Source organism: Dermacentor variabilis, chromosome 2, assembly GCF_050947875.1.
Source record: "Dermacentor variabilis isolate Ectoservices chromosome 2, ASM5094787v1, whole genome shotgun sequence".
NCBI classification, from domain to species: Eukaryota; Metazoa; Arthropoda; class Arachnida; order Ixodida; family Ixodidae; genus Dermacentor; species Dermacentor variabilis.
The window spans coordinates 153,451,036-153,473,505 of NC_134569.1; the positions used below are offsets into that span (position 1 = coordinate 153,451,036).

The 22,470-nt window shown below is 45.4% G+C and overlaps 1 protein-coding gene across 2 annotated transcripts in view; it reads right to left on the bottom strand.

The window, feature by feature from the left end:
• fray (oxidative stress responsive kinase frayed) overlaps positions 1-22,470 on the bottom strand; it is a 247,480-nt gene that overhangs the window by 178,218 nt on the left and 46,792 nt on the right. The window contains exon 1 of one of the 2 annotated variants that reach the window (XM_075682298.1): positions 8,716-8,793. The exons of the other annotated variant lie outside the window; for it this stretch is intronic. Within the exon in view, the coding sequence (XP_075538413.1) occupies positions 8,716-8,741 (26 nt within the window). The 5' untranslated portion in view covers positions 8,742-8,793. Of the gene's footprint in view, positions 1-8,715; positions 8,794-22,470 lie in introns of those variants that run through there. 2 annotated transcript variants of the gene reach the window in all.

A 22,470-nucleotide genomic window follows, 5' to 3' on the forward strand; every position in this document is an offset into this window, starting at 1 on the left:
GTCCCGCTTCCGGTTATACCAAGCCTCAGGTCTGGGAATTGTAGACGCTTATCCTTCTCTTTTGCGCGTTGCTGGTTCGCGGAAGTTCTCCTGTAGAGCTTGAAAGTTCGAGGAAAGGGTCCCTCTAAAGTCGCACACACAAAAGGGGCCTGTGAACACTGCGAGGCTTCCGTCAGACCGGCATACACTCGAGACAACCATGACGAATTAGGAAGTCACACTTCGTTTCGATGACGCATGGTGGGCGAGAGTCCTTTTGGTACGGGATGCTAGACGCCAACCGTAACACTGTCTGCGTTTGATCAACGCTGCCGATCATCATCCGAGAATCTTCACGTTTCAACGCAGAAGCAAGAAAAACAACCAACGAACAAAATTTTACTGTTGTCCTTGCGCAACATGGCCTAATGCAAGTGACCTGTCTGAACTGAAGCCGACGACGCGATAGTGGCGAACAGTTCCAAGTTTATCAAACTAAATCACTAATTCATGCGGGCAGAAGTGTACGTACACGGAGCAAAACTTAAAATGAAACGTTGCTAGTTGTGCTTCTGGGAGCGCAACGAGCAGTGAGCAGTATAATGCATAAACGTAAAAATTGCACGAAATTAAAGTTGTCATCCTTCTTATAAAAAAGAAGAAAGACAATTGGGAAAGAAGCGCAGGGATATTCGCGTATATATAAAGTTCGCGCACAAAAATATAGATATTGACAAATATAATTGTTTACACGATGTAATTGTTCTTGGGCACTTGTATATGAGGTCTCTCTTGAGTTTTGTATGCCAAGCACAAGACTCGCGTATGCTCGGACACAAAAGCCACAGAAAAAGAAAACTACACGGAAACAATTAAACATGACTATCCACTGTTTCAAAAGAACAAGAACAACAGTGCGAGCAATAAGAAGAACAAGGAGATGAAAGGAATCGTTATCTTTGTTGGCATATGAACTTCAGCACCCATGATCTTGCACGATGCATAGAATGAAAGCAAACACACTTGTACGCATCGCCGTTAGATGCGTAGGATTCAATACACGTCGCTTGACTATAGCTCCGATTCACATCGACTCCAACATGCGCGCTGATTCTGCATTTCTTTCTTCTTTTTTAGGGAAGGCGCCTTCATTACGATGGTTTCCACTGCTTTAGTGTAGGAGGTGGTGCTTTGCTTTGGCAAGGGGCCATGGTGCAACGGCAAACTAAGCAGTACGGACGGATCAGACGTCCACAATGTCGAGCAGGCGTCCACGGAAGTTTCCAGCAGCGGAATGCAAGAAATGGCTGAAATTGTGGGCCGCCAAACGCAGCATCCGGGAACTACAAGTTATACTGCCTATAGATAAAGTGCAGACTGCACTGCCCGCTTGTAGGCATCGAGGAGGCTAAGCTTTTTTCGTGGACCCTGTGTCCTGGGGGTCACTGCGGGCACGTGCACGTACACTATTACAGTGCCAACCTCTGTTATAAGTGGGCATCGGGAGCTTTCCGGGACAACCAGAAATGAAAAACGCGACATTGTGAAATTTCGCTATAGGTACCTTTATTTGGTAGACGAAAAAGGGAGCCCAAAATTTTGGAGGCTCCTGCAGTGCACATGTACTTGGAAGCGTTATGACGAGAATGCGTAAATGTTCGTCCTACTATCACGAGAAAGCAATGTATATAGGCTCTTAGGAAGACGCAGGGATTTGCAAAAGAAGCTCTGGCATTACATTAGCGCCTTCTGGGGATTCGAGACTTCGCCGGCGCCTTGCAGAAATGCCTGCAATGTTTCCCTTAGCTGTACGACCAGCTGCAGGACCTCCTGAAATGTTCAGTCGTGCAAAAATAAGTTCCACCTCAGTCGTCGATTGCGGGCCGCTGGCTGCGACAGCGCGGCTTTCAGTGGTACGGCCTTTGATATGGACTCGAAATAGAATGAAAAACCTGCCACGTTTGAGTGGGAGTGCGTATGGGCCCAGACGCGAGCACTATTTTCGTGACGCACCCGGAAGGAGACGTCGGTGCCCCCGAAGAAAAGGCGCAGTCAGCGTACTGACGCCCCCTCAGGATATATTTGGCCCCCTGCATCTTTGTGCGCATGCATCTACACGCAAGTAATTATATGCAGCTATTCGTTTCGCATCTTTCTTTCCTGTTTAAAAAAAATTATGGGATTTTACGTTCCAAAACCACGATTTCATTATTAGGCACGCCGTAGTGGGGATCGAACTCCGGAAATCTGGACGACCTGGGATTCTTTAACGTGCACACAAATCTACGTACACGGGTGTTTTCTCATTTAGCCCCCATCGAAATGCGGCCGCTGTGGCCGTGATTCAAACCCGCGACCTCGTGCTTAGCAGCCCAAAACCATAGCCACTAAGCAACCACGGCCGGTTATTTTCTTTTTTCAACGCGCGCCAGTAGTTACAGACCTAAAAAGATCACCTGATCTCCGTTTGTCCACCAAGCCCATCGCCAGAGGGGTGTACACTCTGTGCAGCGGAAGCGGAATCCATGTTTCTTTGAGATTGCGCTTTGTTACCGCTCGCTCGCTCGCTCGCTCGCTCCACAGAGAACCTAGATGCTGGCGGAGAGAAGATGAGGAGATGAGCAAGAGAGGGAAAGACAGGGAGGTTAGCCGGCCTGACCGAGTGGATAACGTGGCGGTTTCCCTAACCTGTCATCGACTGACTGCTCGTCCCGGTAGTACAATGGAGGTTTCTTCAACAATGAAGAGTTATGACACGGACGACGCTGACACACACATTCCCCGATGGCGCACTTTGCGCAGTTCGCGAACCCTTATCTAACCGTTCTGTCTACGTATTCGTCTATGCCTTGCTGCTACCAATGTATGCAAATTACTTTGTCGAAGTCTTTGTGTGCAATCAGTGCACTGGCGCCGGCTTGCTGTTGCGCGGGGCACGGCGCCTGACACAAGGACTTGTGCCGTCAGCGGCTTCTTTGTTTGAGTCATCTGGTATAAACACGAACGCACACGTAAGGCGGTGCGCTACTTCAGTGGTTTTCCGAAACAACAGTTGAATATGTCTATATATATACACATGAAGCGCAATAGCGCCACCATCTGACATCGTCAGCTGCACGTACGTTCGGAGAAGGTCAACTGCCTTTATTCTGGACGGCTACGGAAATTTACACTCACGTGTTCTGCTTGTGTGGCAAAGAATGCTTCATGTAGTTCCCTATGCTGTCTATCGCGGAGTTTACTTCGGCATGCATAAATCTGCATAATCTGCTGCGTAATAAATGAACCCTTCATTCGGTACTGCCTGCATGCGCTTCAATGTCGGAAGGAAGACTCTGTCCGAAAACCTAAAAACTAGAAGTTTTGCACACGCGTGAGTGAAACAGCTAATGAACTCCCAAAGACTGAGGATATTATGTTAGGAGGTCTCGCGCTTGGACTCGTACAGACTGGTATCGCTGACTTCCTGCGCAGCCACGCTAATGGAGAACGTGGTATGCACAAGACTCACTTGGTACGTCGAGCAGGGTCGGAAACTACAGTCGTGTATGACTGAGGTTCGACAGCGTCTAAGTGCTCAAGACAATGCGCTGTACCTGCTAAGTCACATGGAACATTACAATGCAGGCGGCCTGTCGACACTAGCTATTTTTGTGGATGTCTCCAAGGCTTACGACTACGCGTCTCAAACAGCCATCATCAGCCAGTTACGAGCTATATAGGCGTGACGGGCCATCTCTTGCGCTTCACACATACGTTTCTCAGTGATCGCCGCATAAGAGTTCGTCTTGGCGATACTTTGAGTGATGGAATTGGTATATTTCGTGGCGTACCACAGGGGAGTGTTTTATCTCCCTTATTATTTAACATCGCCATGGCGACTCTCCCAAGAATACTAAATCATCGAACACCCGTGAAGATGTCTATACGGGCCGATGATACCTGCATATGGGTCTCCGGCTACCAGCATCGTACCTCGCACGAATAGCCCAGGAAGCAGTAAGCTCCACTCAGGGCCACTTGACACGCTTGGCTTATCACTGTCAGCGGATAATTTATCATTCATACCACTTCCTATAATTAGAGGAAAATCTACACGTGTGAAGATGAATTTGAACGGGTACAAGGTTCTACAAGTCCCCAACGTCCGATTTCTTGGCATTACCTAGGACCACAAGCTACTCTGGCGCCGCGCTGTTGACCACGTTGTGGCGTCATCGTCATAGAGGCTTTATGTGCACCAGCGAGTCGCTGGCACAGGCTGGGGCCTACGTCGATGCTATGGCTACATACAGCGTTGGTTACAAGTCGGATCCTATACCAGCTACCCCTGATGTCTCCCTCGTATAGCCCATACGAGAGCTTAGAAACCATACGCAGAAAAGGTCTTCGGCTATGCTTGGGAGTTCCTCAACCGGCATCGAACAAAAAAGTGATGTACGAAGCTGAGTGATGCCCTCTGCGACTTCAGGTTTCATAGATTCTCATGACCCAAGTACTACGTTTGAGTGAGTCTTCGCCTGGTAAAGCCCTGTTACGGCGTGTAAGTAACAGGCCGCGGTCACATTTTTATGCAGCACTGAACACGCTTCTATTCTTAAGATTACGCTGCTCGAGACAGAGGGAAAGGTAGACCCACCCTGGACATTCGAGGATATAACACGGAACTTAATTATACCGCGACTGCAGTCAAAAAGCTGCACTCCAGTGGCAGAAGCCAAATCACTAGTTCAGGAACACTTGAACACGGCTTACCCGAATCACCTCCAACTATACACAGATGGCTCTGTAAAAGTAGAGGAAGATGGCTGCCCAGCTGCACTTTATATTGCATCTCTGAGATATGCGCGGTCTGGCCGGCTGGACTTAATAGCTTCGTCGACAGTTGTGGAAGGCGTGGCAATAGCTGCTGCTCTGTGCAAACTAGAGACATTTCCTCAACAGAATGTGGTCCTCCTTACGGAGTGAAAGGCAGCATTGCAAAAACTCTACCGTAGTGTACCGTCCATCAAGTTCCCGCGCAAATCAATAGCCCTCGTGAAATAACTCGGCAACAAAGGCTTCAAAGTAAAGTTTCAGTGGATTCTCTCCCATATTTGCATTGCTGCCAACGAAAAAGCTGATGCTCTTGCATACGCAGCGGTCCATCATCCTCCCAAAGTCAGAAACCCAAAGAATAATTAAGTTAGGAAATCTGACATTCGAAATCACTTTGGCACACTTTGGGTTCCATGAGTAACGAGAAAATTTCGTCGAGAGGAAGCTTCACTTCTATATCGAATAAGGACAAGATCTGCTAGTACACCACCACGATTATTTAAGACCATGATTACTTATCAATTCTCCGAACTGTACAACATGCGACGAGACAGGAGACATCGAACACTTTCTCTAGTTGTGCCCAAAATTCCAAGATGAAAGGGACGCTCTACTGGAAAATCTGCAACAAAAGTACCTTTCGCATACGTGCCTGCAACACCTTGTGTTTCCCGAAAGACCAGCTATAGCCAGAAAAAAAAAACTTCACATCTCCTTATCACCTTCTTAAGAGAGACTGGTCTAATGGACATGTGGTGATACACTACAGTGATTCTGTAAGAGACGCTCGGGCGGAGAAATTACCGGCCTTGATCGCAAGGCTAAACCCGCCTGTTGCTACAACTCACCACCACCACCACCACCAGAGGTCTCGCGCTTTCCGGAAAGTTAAAGAGTAGCACAGGCGGAGCAATTGTCGATCGAGACTGTCAGGCCGACCTGTAGCAAACACCACGTTATCGAACCAACGACGAACCACCCACAGTTGGAAGGAGCTCACACCTTCACATGTGTTTTTCGCGTGAGTGTTCACTGTTTTGTGCTTGCACCATGAGTTTTTACGCTGCAAGGTAAAGCCTGGCAGAGAACTTGAATTTCACAGTTTAGAACGCAAGGTACAACTGACTGCAGAGTGAGGAATAAATTTTCTGCGCCAGCGCTTCAGTTTCGAAGATTTATGATTAACCATATCTGAAACCCATTGAACGAGTGGATTTAGCCCAAGCGTTTATTATGTAATTACGTCGACTTACGACCGATCCTGTCAGTGCCAGGAGCCGCCCGTCCATACGTGCAACTAAGTTCAAAAAAAAAATTTTTTTTAGTCCAGCAGTGTTGCAATTTACAACAAGAAAGGTGCAGCCTATAGCTGTCCGACTAACGCGGCTACTAGATCAAATAGATGCACTGTGATTTTTTAGAGCCTTCAGCAGAAATATAGAACAACGCCAAAAACAAAACCGCCTTCGTGTTTATGACAATGCAACAGAATACGTAAAAGAGGAATCGGCAAACGAGCTCTCGGGCATTATAAAAAGAAAATCTGGTCTACTTATTGTTATCTAAGAGTAAAATAGAGCAAAAGAAGTGACAATTTGCCGTCCCTATTGGGTTAAGTCGGGACGCGGGTCGTTTGCTCAAAAGTTGGCACTGTCCGGCTAAATTCGGGACGGTTGGTAAACCTCCAGCCTGCCCACATCGCACCGTCCCTTTGGGCCTGCAGCAGGTCGGGCGCCTCATCAAGACCTGTCCGAGGACTCAGGCGCACACAGAGAAGCCTTATGTCGCATCTTCAGCTATTGTGGGCTCTTACTGCCTCTTTATGTGACATAGGGTGTCCCGCTGTACGTATCATGCATACATGTCTCAGACGAAAACGCCGCAAAAATAACAAGGTTCGAACTGAAGTTTCTCGGATTAAGAGCTGAGCGGTGCACAGCTGCCTCTAGTACAACGGTTTAACCTAAGAAAAACGTCACACCTGGAACATACGATGTCTCGTGACGTGGATGAATTCGGCGTCTCAGGTACAGTGAAATTTAGTCCACTGCGGTTTCGTGCAGAGCTGTGGGCTTCTTTTCCCCTACCTGGACACGAAGGGTGCCCCAGAGGGTTACTCGCCTGAAATTCCACGAGCTTATGATATGAGCTCGAGGCTGCGTACGGACTTTGTCCATTCCTTCAGAAGACCAGCTTTCTGGCACTCTGAAAAAAAATTTACACCCTTTGGGTTGTGTATGTGCCACCTGACAATAATCGTCATCTGCCTTGCTTGCGTTTCCTTTCTTGAAAACGACGCGCCCGCTATTTTCCTGTCGGCAATGCTATGTCATACTGATAACGCGCATGCCGTTCGTTACTGGGAAGTGCCGGGCTCGCAGCGTTAAAGAAAGGAAAAGCGGACAAGACAGATGACGTTTATCGTTGTGTGACAAGATACGACTCAAAGGGTGTAAACTTTTCTTAGAGTGCATTATCCCGCATTCCTTACCCTTGTCCCTTAGTCCTGCGAACCTAACTTCTCGTAAGTAAGAATAAGAACATTCAACAATATTCAGTTAAACTTTAGTAGTTTCGCAAGTGGATTGATGGGCAGCAAGCAGTTGTTAATTGAGCGCATTTGCGCGGACCGGAAAAGAAAGCCCATGCACTGTACGTGCGCCAACATGGACACCTACTTTTCCGGAGCCAAGAAGCAAGAGCTTGTGGGCTCGGATTGGCGCAAGCTATGGTTAGAACACGGGGATAACGGGCACCAATATAGTCACTAACTGGTCACACGGCATAGATTTGTGTTACCTACGCGCCCTTTGCTCGACAAAAAGCCGAACGCGACACCGGCGCCGAGTCTTGCCTACGTAAACCCCTTGTACACTTTTATCAACTCGCATCATATCCTCTTTTGTGCTCCTGCTGTCAACTTATGCCACGGAAGAATCATTTCCGTTGCATTCTGCTAATGCTATGCTCAACACGCTCCGCGATGTTATCTCGCTCACTGCGCTTCAAAAGAGTGCGCACGCGTTGTCGTGCCCCCCCCCCCCCAAAAAAAAAAAGAAGTAAAGATAAGGGGAAGTGATAACTCTTTGTTGGTGCACGTGTGAAGCGACATCTGCATTCTTTCTGCCCATGTTTATTCTGTGCCACGTGAACGGAACTCGACAACGACACTGGTATCCAAGAGGAAGTGATTAATGGCCGGTATACACACCCGACATGCATCGATTCAGCGGGTCCAGCATGCTAGTAGACAAAAGACGCAGCGGCAAACTTTCGAAAATTTCTTGTTATTCTGCTAAGAGGTCGCACGCTGGCTGTTGTGAGTAATGCGACTCCTGTCGTACCACCAAGCTCGCGTGATTTGGAGACGCGCGTTCTTGAGGGGCGCGCCCGAGGAAACGAACGCGTGCCCGTACCAACACGGCGCTGTCTAAATCACGTGCATGCATCGCCGACCATTTGCTAACACGTGTCCGGCGTCAGGAGTCCATTTCGTCATCCCGACTACTAACGTGATTATCCGTTTTCACGGTCTAAAGACTTGAGCTAATTTCTCTCCGACGCTTTCGAGCCGCCAAAGCACCTCTAGCGTATAAAACTATGCACGTGTGCACATTCCGCAGACTGCCGCGTCAGCTGGCGGTCGACCGGCGCTGTGCCTTGAAGTGTCGCCTTAACGTTGGCCAAGAAAGCTAACAGAAAACCAACGACGGTGTAGTCGATGCCTGCCTTGACTGAACAAATTGACTGACGATCGACGCAAGAATGCTTACCGTCGGTACGCGTGAGTCTTGATAAAAACAAGCCAGTCTGCAGAAAGGAGGATGTGTTATTCTGTTTTTTTTCCCCACAGTTATAACTCCAGCAATCGATGTCGCATAGCCCGACCGCCAGTGTCAATATGTGAGGAGCACTTACTTGTCCTGCATCGCTCGCATCACCATCCTTGGGTGTTTTTCAACAGGAGCACTTTACAAGTACACCGAACCGATCTGCTCGCCGGATAACCTGCCGGTCGCCACGTTGCCACGTGATGATAAAAACCGACAGATATACGTTCAGCCAACTTGGTTCCTCCGAGGTGCAGCCGCTTGCTTGGAGGGAAAGTTGCGTATGCGTTGCCGGGGCTTTTCGTCTTGAGATGCCGCTTTTCTCTCTCTCTCTCTTCTTTTTTTCTTCTTTTTTTTTCCCGTGATCGCGGCGGTGTTGCGACACGCTAGGCGATAAACCGCAGTGTCCCAATTGCCGTTGCTCTTGAGACACGGACTGGCTTGATATCAATGGGGTATCGTGCGGCCTGTAGTGTTGTACGTGGGAGTGGTTTGTACGGCTGTCCAATGCATGCTGAAGATAAAGAACAAGCGCCCAGCTCGGTACGTGGAGGTGGCTTCCACCTTCTTGGAGAGCTATTTAATCTCAGCTACACAATGCGACAATTGATCAAAAGTGGGCGAACAAGTATCAGCCTGAAGCCAACCTCTTGGCCAGTGGACTCGACGTGGTGTAGAAAGGCACGAAACGATATTAGGAAACGATATCAGTTCTTCATATTCAGGGCGACTATACCATGTTGACATTTTCACGTTTTTTTAACGTAATTTCCCGGGCAATCTATGACGCTGGATATTCATGCGCGAGGAATAAAAAAAAAGTTGCATATAGCTTGCCGAGTTGCCATGCCAGCGCATGATCTTCCACGGCTACTGGCGGTAAGGTGTAACTCAGTAGGAACGCACTACCAGATTTGGCTGATTCACGCGTTTCGCGACACTCCAACCACACGGCCTGCATGCTTGAACTCACAAAGCCAGCAAATGACACCCAGTTTTGAGGATTGCCAAGGGTTCATTTGAAAACTTGGCTTCCCTCTGCCTTGCCCCTACGTATTTAGCTTCGCCGTAATAATGGTATAGGTACACATTACCTTGATTCAATGCAACCAAGGTGAAAATTGAGTTTTTTTCCTGCCATTTTCGTGAACTGGGAAATTCCCTGAAAATGCCCGGTCTTCCAGAGAGAGAGAGAGAGAGAGAGAGAGAGAGAGAGAGAGAGAGATAGAAACAGGGTGGGGAAGGCAAGAAGGTTAACCGGAAGAGATTCTCGTTTGCATCTCTGCACGGGGGATGGGGTAAGGTGAAATGAAAAATGGAAAGAATAACCGAGAGATAAAGCAAAGGCGCGAAAAAATAACAGAGGATGTAGGAAGAGGTTTCTTGGCTTTCTTGATGGTGGTACACGCTCTGACCCTGTTTCACGTTTTTTATTCCACAACAAGTGCGAATCGACAAAGCCAACAACAAGTGTGGTGATAAGTGATTGAAATTATAATAGCGCAACTTTATGGCAAGGAAGTAAAAACATGGAGGAACAGATAAGGACAGCGCTTGCCCTTGTCTGTTCTATGGTTTTGTCCTCGTCGAAAGTTCGCGATGTCTTGCTTGGTATCGTGCAGAAACAATTAGCCCAATCTTTGACATTACTAGTGACAAGTGGGCTTGTCTTCGTGAAGGTCTGAATCCACAGTTCACTGCTTTTTTACCTGGAAGAGTATACATAGTTCTTTCGTTTCCAAGTACTGGAAGAGTATACATAGTTCTTTCTCTTCCAAGTACGCGATGCGTAACCGGATAGAAAAGAGCAAGGTAACGACTGGGCAAAACAAGTGCGAAAATTATAATGGAGAGAGCGCAGCTATCACACAATTAGCTCAGCTATTCCTGGATGAAGACTGATGCTTCCATTGTTCGCCCACTGTTTCGTTCATTATACATCGGCTGCTGAGGAGAGAGTGAGGTAGATAGTATCTCAGAAACTTAAGTTCTCTATGCTCTAGAGCAAATAAATAAATAAATAAATAAATAAATAAATAAATAAATAAATAAATGGAAACATTTGCAGGGAAGATAATCCCAAGAATGCTAACGATGCATCGATCAGTGTCCGTCTTCTTGTGACTCCTTCGTCCGAATTGTCTACAATGCGACAGCACGGCAACTAGTCTGGTACGTGAACGATACGGATTCCTCTACCAAAACTGTTATTCTGACTATTCTGTCGAATTCGTTATGAATGAAAGATTCTGTAAAAGTGCTGAGCCGATGCCAGCTATTGTTGTCGCGTCTTCTCATTACGAGCGAGGCAAACGTGAGCCATATCGAAACCAATGGCGAAGCACGCGTCGACGCGGCAGGAATTTGCAGTGTGTCCGACATCGGGACTCTTGAGCCATAATTTGTAATTTCATAATTTGCAAACACTTTTCAAATACACACTCGAACCCTCGCAAAAAGATTATTGGTTCAACTTATTTTCTGGTTGGAAGATTTTTTCGTTATTCCCTAAGTTTCAGCGCCCCGTAGACCTTAATGCTTTAAAATTAAATTATGGGGTCTTACGTGCCAAAACCACTTTCTGATTATGAGACACGCCGTAGCGGGGGACTCCGGAAATTTAGACCACCTGGGGTTCTTTAACGTGCACCTAAATCTAAACACACGGGACTTTTCGCATATCGCCCCCATCGAAATGTAGTCGCCATGGCCGGGATTCGATCCCGCGACCTTGTGCTTAGCAGCCCAACACCATAGCCACTAAGCAACCACGGCGGGTCCTTAATGCGTCAGAATTTAAAAAAAAATACCCGCTCAACATGTCCGCCACTGGCACTTCAACTACTGAAGAAACCTCGCCGGCGTAGTTTTGGAACCAGAAGAAAGCTTTCACGACAAAAGCTCAGCTTTTCTGACACATCGGGGGCAGAATTTAAGTGCCTTTAAGCAGGTTGGATTCTCACCGAAGGAAAGTGTTATCACGAAGGAAATCATGGGCCGAAATTGTAATTTATTTGCGAAGCAACGAATTCCCCAGAGTCACTAAGGGCCGAAATAAACCAATCTTTCATGTGTTTGTATGCTTCGGTTGTAGGCGTTACGCCAAACGCTTCCCCAAACGCTTCCCCTCCTCCTTCCCCACCGCCCCCCGCCTTCACCAAATGTTCTCTTCTCAATCCATAGTAATGTGCTGGCTACGCGGATGTCCGAATTTTATGCTAGGGGAGGTTGCTCTTTGAATATTGCTCTTTTATTGGTTGAATATTGCTCTTTGATGCGAGAGCTACGGCATACCACCAGCCGGCCAATGGGCAGCTACCCTTTGCATGGGCTCGTGCAGGTTCGAGCGAGCATAGATATTCAGTAATTTTCTGCTAGAGAGAGAGAGAGAGAGAGAGAGAGATGGAAAAAGACATAGAAGCTAGGTTGGGACTGCAAATTTTGAATATTCTCACACATGGGGGCAAATATAAATATTTTTTTCCGAAGAGGTTTTTCAAGTGGGAAAGCATAGTTCCTTGTGTTGGCATGTTAAAAAATAAAAATAAAATAAAAGCTTTCAACCAGTTTCACTTGTGTGCGCTTTAAAAGCGGTAACTTTCTTCCCCTTGTTACGTTTATAGAAAGAATTAACACGGTTAGCTTCCGTCAGAGTCGTTCAATAATCGGTGAGCGAATTGGTAATCGGTATGAGCTTCCTAGTGCTGTATTTACCATTTGCACAGTTACGATTACAATGTCGTTGCGCACACCATTTGCAACTATCATCATACAATAACCATATACTTCATCCAATAGCCGCATACTTTAACCTGTTCGAGGTATTTTATATATATATATATATATATATATATATATATATATATATATATATATATATATATATATATATATATATTATGTGTGTATTCTTTATGTATCGTGTACTTTCAGCGCGCAGAGATTGAAACGCGATACATAGACAGCATGGCGGCCGCTGCTTTTTGCGCCACCAGTGATCGCTGGGTGATCGCTGAGGAGGCCGAATGCAGTTACGATGCATTAAAAAGATTTTCGCTTTCATGTGACACAAAAATGCGTCATCTCTGTGTCGCCAGCGCCCACCGGTGGCGCAGGAAAGTACCGGCCACCATGTTGTCTGAGTATCGCGTTTCAATCGCTGAGCACTGTACGTTACCATGCACGCATTTAAAACAATATATAATACTCGCATGCGCCGCTTACAATGTTTATGGGGCACAGTCCTCTCTCAAGCCGATGGCAACTTTTGATTTTATTTGATTCGGTTTTTCGCCCCTTGCGCCAAGTGAAGTCAAGCCCACTATTAAGAAGCTTTATCTCGGGTCCAACGTTTATTTCCTTATCTAAGCACACAAGGAACATGCTTTTTTTTAATTAGTTGATTTGAGTGGAACGTGGTGTAATCAGAAAGAAATATAATCTATACACTAGCGACTCGTGGTGGCAGAATCTTAATTTACTATCCTATAGACCGTTTTATCGAGGGCGTCGCCATTTTGCGATCACAGCACCGTCTATGGGTGGCTGGCAAATGGTACTGCATGGCTCGGTCTAAAGAACGATAAAGAAGACACCTTCATTCTCTTCATCGGGCACATACTGTTTTCATAATACGTCCCCAGTCAAACTCAACCGGAACTTTGGTTGCCAAGCATGATAACTTTACGACACACTTGAACAGGACTTTAATGTGCGTGCATGAAGAAATAGCCAACTTTGTCCATACGCCCTGAGTTGATTAACCCGAATACGCACTTTTCGTTCATAGTTTGAGCATGGGTGCCGAATTCGTAGCCATTTACTTATTGGAAACAAAATCTTCTAATCATACACGCGACGAAGCTGATTACGTCAAGGGCTTTCTGTTTATGCTGGCAATCCAAAGCCGACGCTTCCCTGCAACAGCAGTGGCTAGTCCACGGAGTCGCCACGGCCGAAGTGCACTTGACATTCGCTTCGGAAAGTTACTTTTGCAGCCGAATACAGCACAGTGGTAGCCCGTTAACCTTGAGCCATCCGATATTTATTTATTTATTTATTTATTTATTTATTTATTTATTTATTTATGTATTTATTTATTTATTTATTTATTTATTTATTCAAAAGAGCCTTACAGGCCCTATGGCAGGGCATGAAGTAAGGGGGGGCATATTAAACAGTACAGACATAAAAAGTACAAATTTCCAACAGGAACAGCGCTATAAAAAGATTGCCGTGTTATACAATATTCAAGGCACAGGGAATACAAAGCAGTATCTGAAGGCACACGAACACCTGTTACCGTTAACAGAGCAAAAGGAATACTGTTTACGAAAATAATATACAACATTGCAAAAATACGCAATCAAATACACTAGACTGGGCATTCGTGAATGGTCGCAGCGATCACAGACGGAACACGTTAGAGTAGCACTAATTCGCAATCACACCGCTACCGTTCCAAGCTGCCGCTGGGCGAAACGGCGATCCGCACGTGCCAGTGCGAGGACGAGAGCGCCGCGGCGCTTTGTTTCGAGGCTGCGTTCCTCCTCACCGATAAGAACGGTCTATAGACCACGTTGAGTCCCGCTAATTATAGACAAAGCTGGAGGATGCGCTAGTGCTAGAGCGCGTGCTCCGTGCCATGTTGCAACGCGAACAAGTTTATTGCACTGGGCAGCCTTCTTTCGTCACACGTGCACAGGCTCGCGTCAAACACAACCGCTTGCTTTACACAAACGCGTTGGTCCATCTAGTAATTATTTGAAGAACCCTAAACGCTGCTGAATAGCTCTACGTGCACATACATACATACATACATACATACATACATACATACATACATACATACATACATACATACATACATACATACATACATACATACATACATACATACATACATACATACATACATACATACATACATACATACATACATACATACATACATACATACATACATACATACATACATACATGCATACATACATACATACATACATACATACATACATACATACATATGCGAACAAAGGAAACCGAAGCGCCCGATTTTCATTAGTTATAACGTCAGAACTTCAAATTGGGCCTCTCGGTTTCCTTTCTTCGCGCTTACTGCAGAACGAGGGTCTCGAATCCAGCATCTGTGATACATTCAGGTAGCATGTGTGTGTTTATTAACCAGTTGCCTTCATCCGAAAATTTCACGGACTGCGTGACGCCGGCGGTAGACAGGATGTTCAACATTCCCTGCCATGGTCCTGAGTGGTGGCGCTGGCCAACACTCCCATGCAGTATTAGTTCAAGTATACAGACATGTATACCCCAGAAAGTGGATGGGAAAACGGCGCCACGGTAGCTCACTTGGTAAGAACATCTCACTCGTTGTGCGAAGCCGTGGGTTCGTATCTCACTTGCAGCCAATTCGCAATGTGGCGAACGCGATTTAAATCATTGGTCCGGGAGCTCAAAGAGGTTCGACATAATGCTAACGCATTTCTCTCGCAAAAGTTGAGGTGTATAATGTTGTTACTTGAGTGTCGAGGCCTTCGCATCGACAAGATTTGCCTGCTTGTTCGCCGCTTTCTTGCCTTCGGCTGATTTGTGGTATACATTGGTAGCCAAAATTCAACAGCGACGTTTGAAGCCCGCATTATCTTTCATTCGATGATGTTTGATTAAAGGATATGAAGGATGCTTAAAGATTTTCAACTCTGGATCATTGTGTTAAATTTGTCTAGAAAGCTAATTAGATATGGTGCAAAAAGCTGCCGAATAGCCAGCACAAGTATGGAGCCTTTTCAAAATAGCGTAATTAGTCTAGGCTAATCGCGTGAGGTGAAACTGAACGCAAACTACGCGTGCGTTTCGAACAACGGCGTCCGATCGCGCTCCTGTTCGCGGCTAGTTGTTCAGCGATGTGTCATCTCATGCGCCTCCTATTTCCGTGTCGTTCTACCTGCATTAGAACAAATTACAAGATAATGTATCAATAATCCCATAATAGCTACCCTCACCGCATATGCCGTATTCGGAATTCGGCTGCAGCGAAGTCTTCGTGTCAGCGCAATGGGATCCTGGCGCTACCCGCGCTCTGCGTCAGCTTCTGGAGAAATGATGTATGCATATTGCTCGTGATTGCGCATATGCAGTTCCTGCTCCTAGCCATATTCTTGCACCAAACGGAACAACAAGCACCAACATGAACCCCCACGTCTGCCCCTAAAGGAAGCCGCAAGGGATCTCTGTGTGATTACTGAACTTGGAATGGCAATTGTGTTGCGAAATTCAACTGTATAGCGCTAGCATGGTTCGTCCATCGTGGTGCGTGTGCTGTGAATATATATAGGTGTCCATTTTCGATATTTCTAAAGGCGGAAAAGCCGGCACATCACATTTTTTTAGCAGCTACCGTCACTTGTGTAGAAACCTGTACGTGGCGTCATACCATTCTAAAAGAAACGCCTGTCGCCCTCTTTGTTGTCCTGTGCCTGGCGCTGTTAGTATACTGTGAACCTCTAACAAGGAGGTCATATCAATACGTGCTATGCATAATGCAAGAACATAGGCCCACGGCAGGCGCACTTGCCATAGGATTCTTCACCTTTCCCCTCAGCCTCGCACGCTGCTCACAATTAGCCTGTTTTGTGCAAATAAATGTTATTGTTATATTATTATTAATGTTATTAGATATTATAGTTACTTCACTGTAATTTATAGCAATCACTCAGACTTCTTAAGCTAGTCATGTATCTAGCCAGTATTAGATCAACATTATTACGACATGCTAACTGTAGTCATTTCTAACCAGATTACTCAGCCAAAGTAACAAAGTACAAAGGAAAACCTCAATGTTCGATCCTATCTGGTATTTCCAAACAGATTCACTTTGCAGAATTTTGTGCAAGATTGAATTGCCTGAAATTGAATGCTGAAAGTTGGAAAAACTGATTCATTTTCTTGCTGTCGAAAGGCTGCTGCACTGTCGATAGCAATCTATAATTATTTATTTCGAAAGTGTTAAGCAATGACTGTGACGGAACCACACCACCTATAATTCCCTTCGAGCAGGAAATTTTGCAAAACCAAACAGACAGAAGTGGCATTAACGAGAGGGCGATGTCGAGCCCCATCCCTAAATTTATACATGCCCCGATCTGACCTGGCAATTTCCCCTTCCTCTCTTTTCTGCAACGCATTAGAAACGATAGAACGTTACTTAATGGATTGCCGGCGTTTCTCCTCCCTGAGAAAAAGGACATTGCGAATTACAACGCGACAGCTCGGCCTGCCATTGAACATTCCGGTACTGCTGTATTTCGGAGCGTCTGTGTTTGGGCACTCCCACAGAAATATTTATTTATTTACAATACTGACAGTCTCATATCGAGACCATAGCAGGTGGGCATATGATTGTACATACAACTGATGTTTTATATACTGAATGGTAAGAACATGAAAACTTGTAAATGGAAATACATCAGACAGGTTCAGTGCACAATTTTACAACACTAATAATATCAACAACAAGAACAACTCACAGAAATAGTACACTTCAGGTTAAATGTAGTACGTAAGTATTATTACAATGTTATAAAAACAAAGAAAGAAACAAAGGAGGTAAATGTTTAGCTATAGTTTAGAAAATGAGAGTTCTGACGATTATATATGCATAATAACTATTCTTTCCTAACTACTTATTTCATCTTCTAATAACTTAACAAAATATGCATCGTTATAGAGAAATTCATTATGGAATCAAACCGATTTCATTGTCGACCGTATTGTTAATTTATTTCCTCTCTTATTGCCTCATTTATAAATATATATAATTTTTTACATTGAATGACTGTCTAATTAGTCATCATGGACTTCACTCCCTTTGATTTATTCATTAAAGTGATAGATTTCTAAATTTATTCCTTTAGCACCATATGTAAAATCTACCCGACTCTTGGTCAATCCTCTTGAGTGGGTATGTGCCAAAGACGTTAAGGTCATCACCGTCGTCATCACCAAGTTCTCTTCGCTCAAGTGGATATGAGCCATTCATTGTGTTACGTTACGGACAGATTTAATAACAGCGGCGATATGAGAATATTTGTGCGTACCTATTGTCACGATGACCACCGATCGGGTCAATAAATATGTTCGTACCTTTGTTAAAAAATCCGTGTGACCTCTGTGTAGTGCGATAAACAGCTTCTCTGGTCCTCCACCTTCACAGAGTGAGTGAGTGAGTGAGTGAGTGAGTGAGTGAGTGAGTGAGTGAGTGAGTGAGTGAGTGAGTGAGTGAGTGAGTGAGTGAGTGAGTGAGTGAGTGAGTGAGTGAGTGAGTGAGTGAGTGAGTGAGTAAACTTTTATTTAGTCCAGCAAAACGCGATAAAACGCGCTCCCGGCCGCACCCACGACGGGACTGAGCGATCAAGTCTGCCGGCCCGACCGTGGGCGCGGAATCGCTCATTAATTTTTTTCTCTTTGTTGCACAAAGTATAATATTTTCATTCCGAAACAAGGTGTAAAAGTCACTGTACGCAAGGCAACCCCATTCTTGCATTCTTCAGACTTCGTAACAAAGCACCACGCAAGAGAAGCTTCGATAACTTTATCGATAACGACACTATAGCGACATCTATATTTGCGGGAAAGATGCCGCACGCATTAGCGCACGCAGCACAGTACGGTGACTACAAGCAAGTATCATGGCACCGACGCAACTAAAAGGAAAAAAAAAATATCAAGAAAACAAAAGGTGGGCTGCGCGCAGAGTTTCGCGCGCTTGTTCTTGTCGAGATGGCGCGAGCGCCATCACGTGACTGTTCCACCAATAGGGACTCCCAGACAGTATCGCTTCCCCTCGCTGAAGGGTTCTGGTGAAAACGTAAAAAAATGCCGCTGCATTTATCTTTATTTAGGTGGCTTAGTGGTAGCAGTATCAGCTTGAAGAGCGGAGTTCAGCCCAACTTTTATAGTGTCGCTCGGTGATGTTGCGATAGCAGTATCTTGTGTCCTCAGCTGCAGGATACATTGTTTCGTGCAACAGAAATACACATACTGACACACGTATTGCCAGATGTATCGTGATACAGATACAAGATACCGAAAGATTACCTGAGATAGTATCTAAGATACATGTATCTTCGATACTGCCCATCACTGGTTGCTGGCATATTTATTTCAAGCACAACGTGCTGTCTGGGGTAGCACTTGATTCTACTCTTACTTTCGAGGTCGATGTAAGCTGACCTATCAGAAAGCTGGAGGCCAAACAAGCTAAGAAAGTCTGCAATGTTATCGAGAGCTTGCTGCATCACTCTTGATTTGTGTGTAAGATAGCTTTCCTATAGACGGTAGTACACCATAGGCTATAGTACTTCTTGTAGTATGCCTGTACTTTTGGGGTGGGTGTACCCCAAAAGTACAGGCATACAGGCAAATGTACCTCCAACTCTCACTTCAAATTTTCTGTCTTTCAAAAAGTTACGGTTCAACTTAAGTGCTCTACCACAAATTTTCTTGCTCATGGTTTCTCATATTAGAGTAGCATGAGGTAGTGTATTAAAAGCATCTTCACTCTCTTCATTCTTTCATAAGCTGTATTACACAATGCCCTGTAATAAAGTTTCTGCTAGTTACCCTTGACTCATATCAGCCAGAAGGGACAACTCTTGAAAAGCTTTTCTTTCTGCTGTGTCCATGATATGGTATAAGCATTCACGTCTAATATCAGTTACCTGATAGAGTACTTACTATGCCTGATCATGCTTATTTGTGCAGTGCTGTTCAGAAGTACATATTGACGGAAGGTTTTCTACGTTCGAAGTATCGGAAACAGACAGACAGACAAGAAACTTTAATTGAAGTATCGGAAAGATGCTTGTTTTACAATTGTGCCCCTCGCTTTCGGTTGGTGTAAGTATTGCTTGTTAGATGTTGCATATGCATGCCCATTTATGCAATAGCCTATGGAAGTCTAAGGGTTTAATAAATAATGATGAACTAAATCTAAGTGCAAGAGCTTTTTTTTACCTGTAACTCCCATCGAAATACGACAGTCACGGCTGGCAATTCAACCCCTCACCTTCTGTTAGCAGATGGATATCATAGCCACAGTGGCAGGTGAATGAATTAAAGAACGATTTCGTTGTCGACAGATGTGCATTCATGCCTATATGTCGGGAAAAATTTCAATAAATGAATGTGTCCTTGCAAAAAAGCCGTTGTTGACCCTTTATTGAATAAACGGCATATTGTGTTAAAATGAAATGCAGAAATTTCTTTTAAAATCCCAGGGTGATATGTTCTTTTAAGTAGCATGGTACTTCGATTACTTATAAAGGTAGTAATGACAGAGGATATCGTTACATGAGTTTACACACTAAGAAATGTGATCACAGACTTATAAGAAACTGTTATTAGAAACATGTTAGGCATGGATATTTCTGCACACTTGATTAGCTGTGGACGTGCAAGAACTGTCTATATTCAAAGGATTCAATTATTCACAGGAATGGATGCAACTGGCTGATTTCACTGTACAGTTTCGATTTGCTTTTGTTTCACCTACGTAACAACAGGCTGTTTGCCTGATTTTTGCATTGTTGCACGAGTTTTACATGACGTTGCGGGAGGGTGCATTGTCACTGCGCCACATTAGCAAGTCAATAATGTTATGTGACTGCTTAATTACTGTCCACAGGAAGGGTTAATACAGGTGCCATAAGGAAACAAAGTCCGCAACATATTCAAGGTTTATTAGTTTCTGTGCAGGAGAGAAAAATTCTCCGTCAGAGAAGAAATACAAGTTAACGTGCATGAAATATTCGAAAACAAATTGACGACGCTGTTTATTTAAGCCACGGAGTCAAACATGCTATTGCAGAAAGCTCATTACCATAGCCTGGACGTTCGGCATGTCAAATTTAGTAAGCAAGTGAGGCAACCTTTCAAGATGCATCGCGAAATTTACGCGTGAAAAAAATCGACAGATAAAGAATGCACCTAAACGGTCTAAAAGGTAATCCGCGCAACGTTGAAACTTCGGGTACTTTGCTGTCTTGTCATTTTCCCTTGACGAGGTTGCAAATATTTAAACTGCTCCGTGCGCACTATTTTTGTATGCTACTCAACGAATCAAAATTGTGACGACCGCAAAAGGCCATGTCGTCTCGTGGGTATGGAACATACCGTAGTATTGACAACTTGCCAAGGTGTGTCTACAGCGTATGAAGCAAAGGTGAAAAATGCACTTCATTTGCTACATAGTGTGTCAACGAACGCGTAAAAATGGGAGGATAGAATGTGCGGTACTAGTTTTTTATTCTCCCTTTGCGTATGTACCGTATCCGGCAACACACGTCTCCGCGCATTGCACTTGTTGAGCGCAACGCCATCTCCCAAAACAAACCGGGAAATAGCTCTCTGCTCAATTTAGAGGGAAAATCGCAATGATCGCTACGACATTGCGACCGTTGCGACCAACCGGTCGGTCGCAGCCGAAAAGTGGGGAGTCGGCACTGTGACTGCGACTTTCGCCGCATGCGACGGAAATCGCACTTCCGGTGCTATGAAAGTCGCATCATGTGTAACAGGCTTGACGCGTGGGCGCGATTCACAGCAGCCGCCGCCGACAGCCCCCGAGACGAAGCGTGCTACGCTGGCGCCATCTCGTAGCCATTAGCGCCTCGCTACGCTTTTCTCCTCGCGCTTTCGCCATACCCTCCTCATGGTTGCGCTACGCCCTCCTCTCTTCTTTCCTCCTCGCGTCTTTCATTCCTCGCTCGCTCCGCATTCGCGTTCATCTTTCGCTGTGCTCGTTCGCTCGGTTACGACGCCGACGCTCGCTGCAGAAACGGACGCTTAAGAGTTGCGCTCTAAAATTGTTTTCTCGCTCACTTCGAGTACGCGGGACGGTGAGAATGTGCCGCGGGCTATGTAGAAAAAATGCAGGGAGCAGGGTGTCGAACCGAACAGGAACGGAACCGAAAACAGCAGCTGAATCGTAACTATCGGCTGAATAACTGAACCGCACCCAACCGTATATTTTGTTCCGCCATCTTGGAACCGAACCCGAACCGGAACTTTTTGGAGGAACCGCTCCCAACCGGTTCGACCACAGGTTTAGCCTAAGGTTGTGTTGTTGCAATACAGCACAGCGCGCTGTGTACTGCTAGGACCCATTCCTCCATTACACTGTAGTGCTGATCGGAAACAGTCACGTGGCTCTTCAGAGCGATCGTGTTGGTGCACCCATTGTATACGCATGATCAGTTAAACTGAGTGGGAGCGCACTGTCTACACAGAGCATCGCTGACACGGTGATGTCGGGCAGGAAGTGTACTCACGGCAGCTGCTCTGTTCAGGCACAGCCGCGCATTGGTTGAGCTGTCCGATACGCGCGCTGCAGATTAATTGTACTGCACCTTCAGTGACTGCTGTTGCTCCTGCTGCTCGAAGTGGGGAGGGGGGGGGGTATACGTGGAAGTTTTCCACGCTTTGCTTTGCTCCATGCTTTGCTTAGTTCCACGCTTTGCGTTGCGTTTCGCTTTGCTCGGTTATTAACAGGCGACATCTAAAATTTATGTAATTGTACGATTTTTTTATATGTTTTAGGTGGCATTATTGTTTGTTTTTGAGGCAGTAAGTGCGAGAGTTCCGAGGATACCCAGGACAGAAGATTTATCGTTATGAAATGTAAAAAAAAGTGTTGTATTAATGCGAGATCTCCACTCATCCACGCTAAACGATGAGTTCTGTCGTAATTACTTTTAGTCGACACTAAACATTTTGAGTGACTTTTGCACAAATTATTGTTTATTGTTTGCATTTATGCGAGCACTCG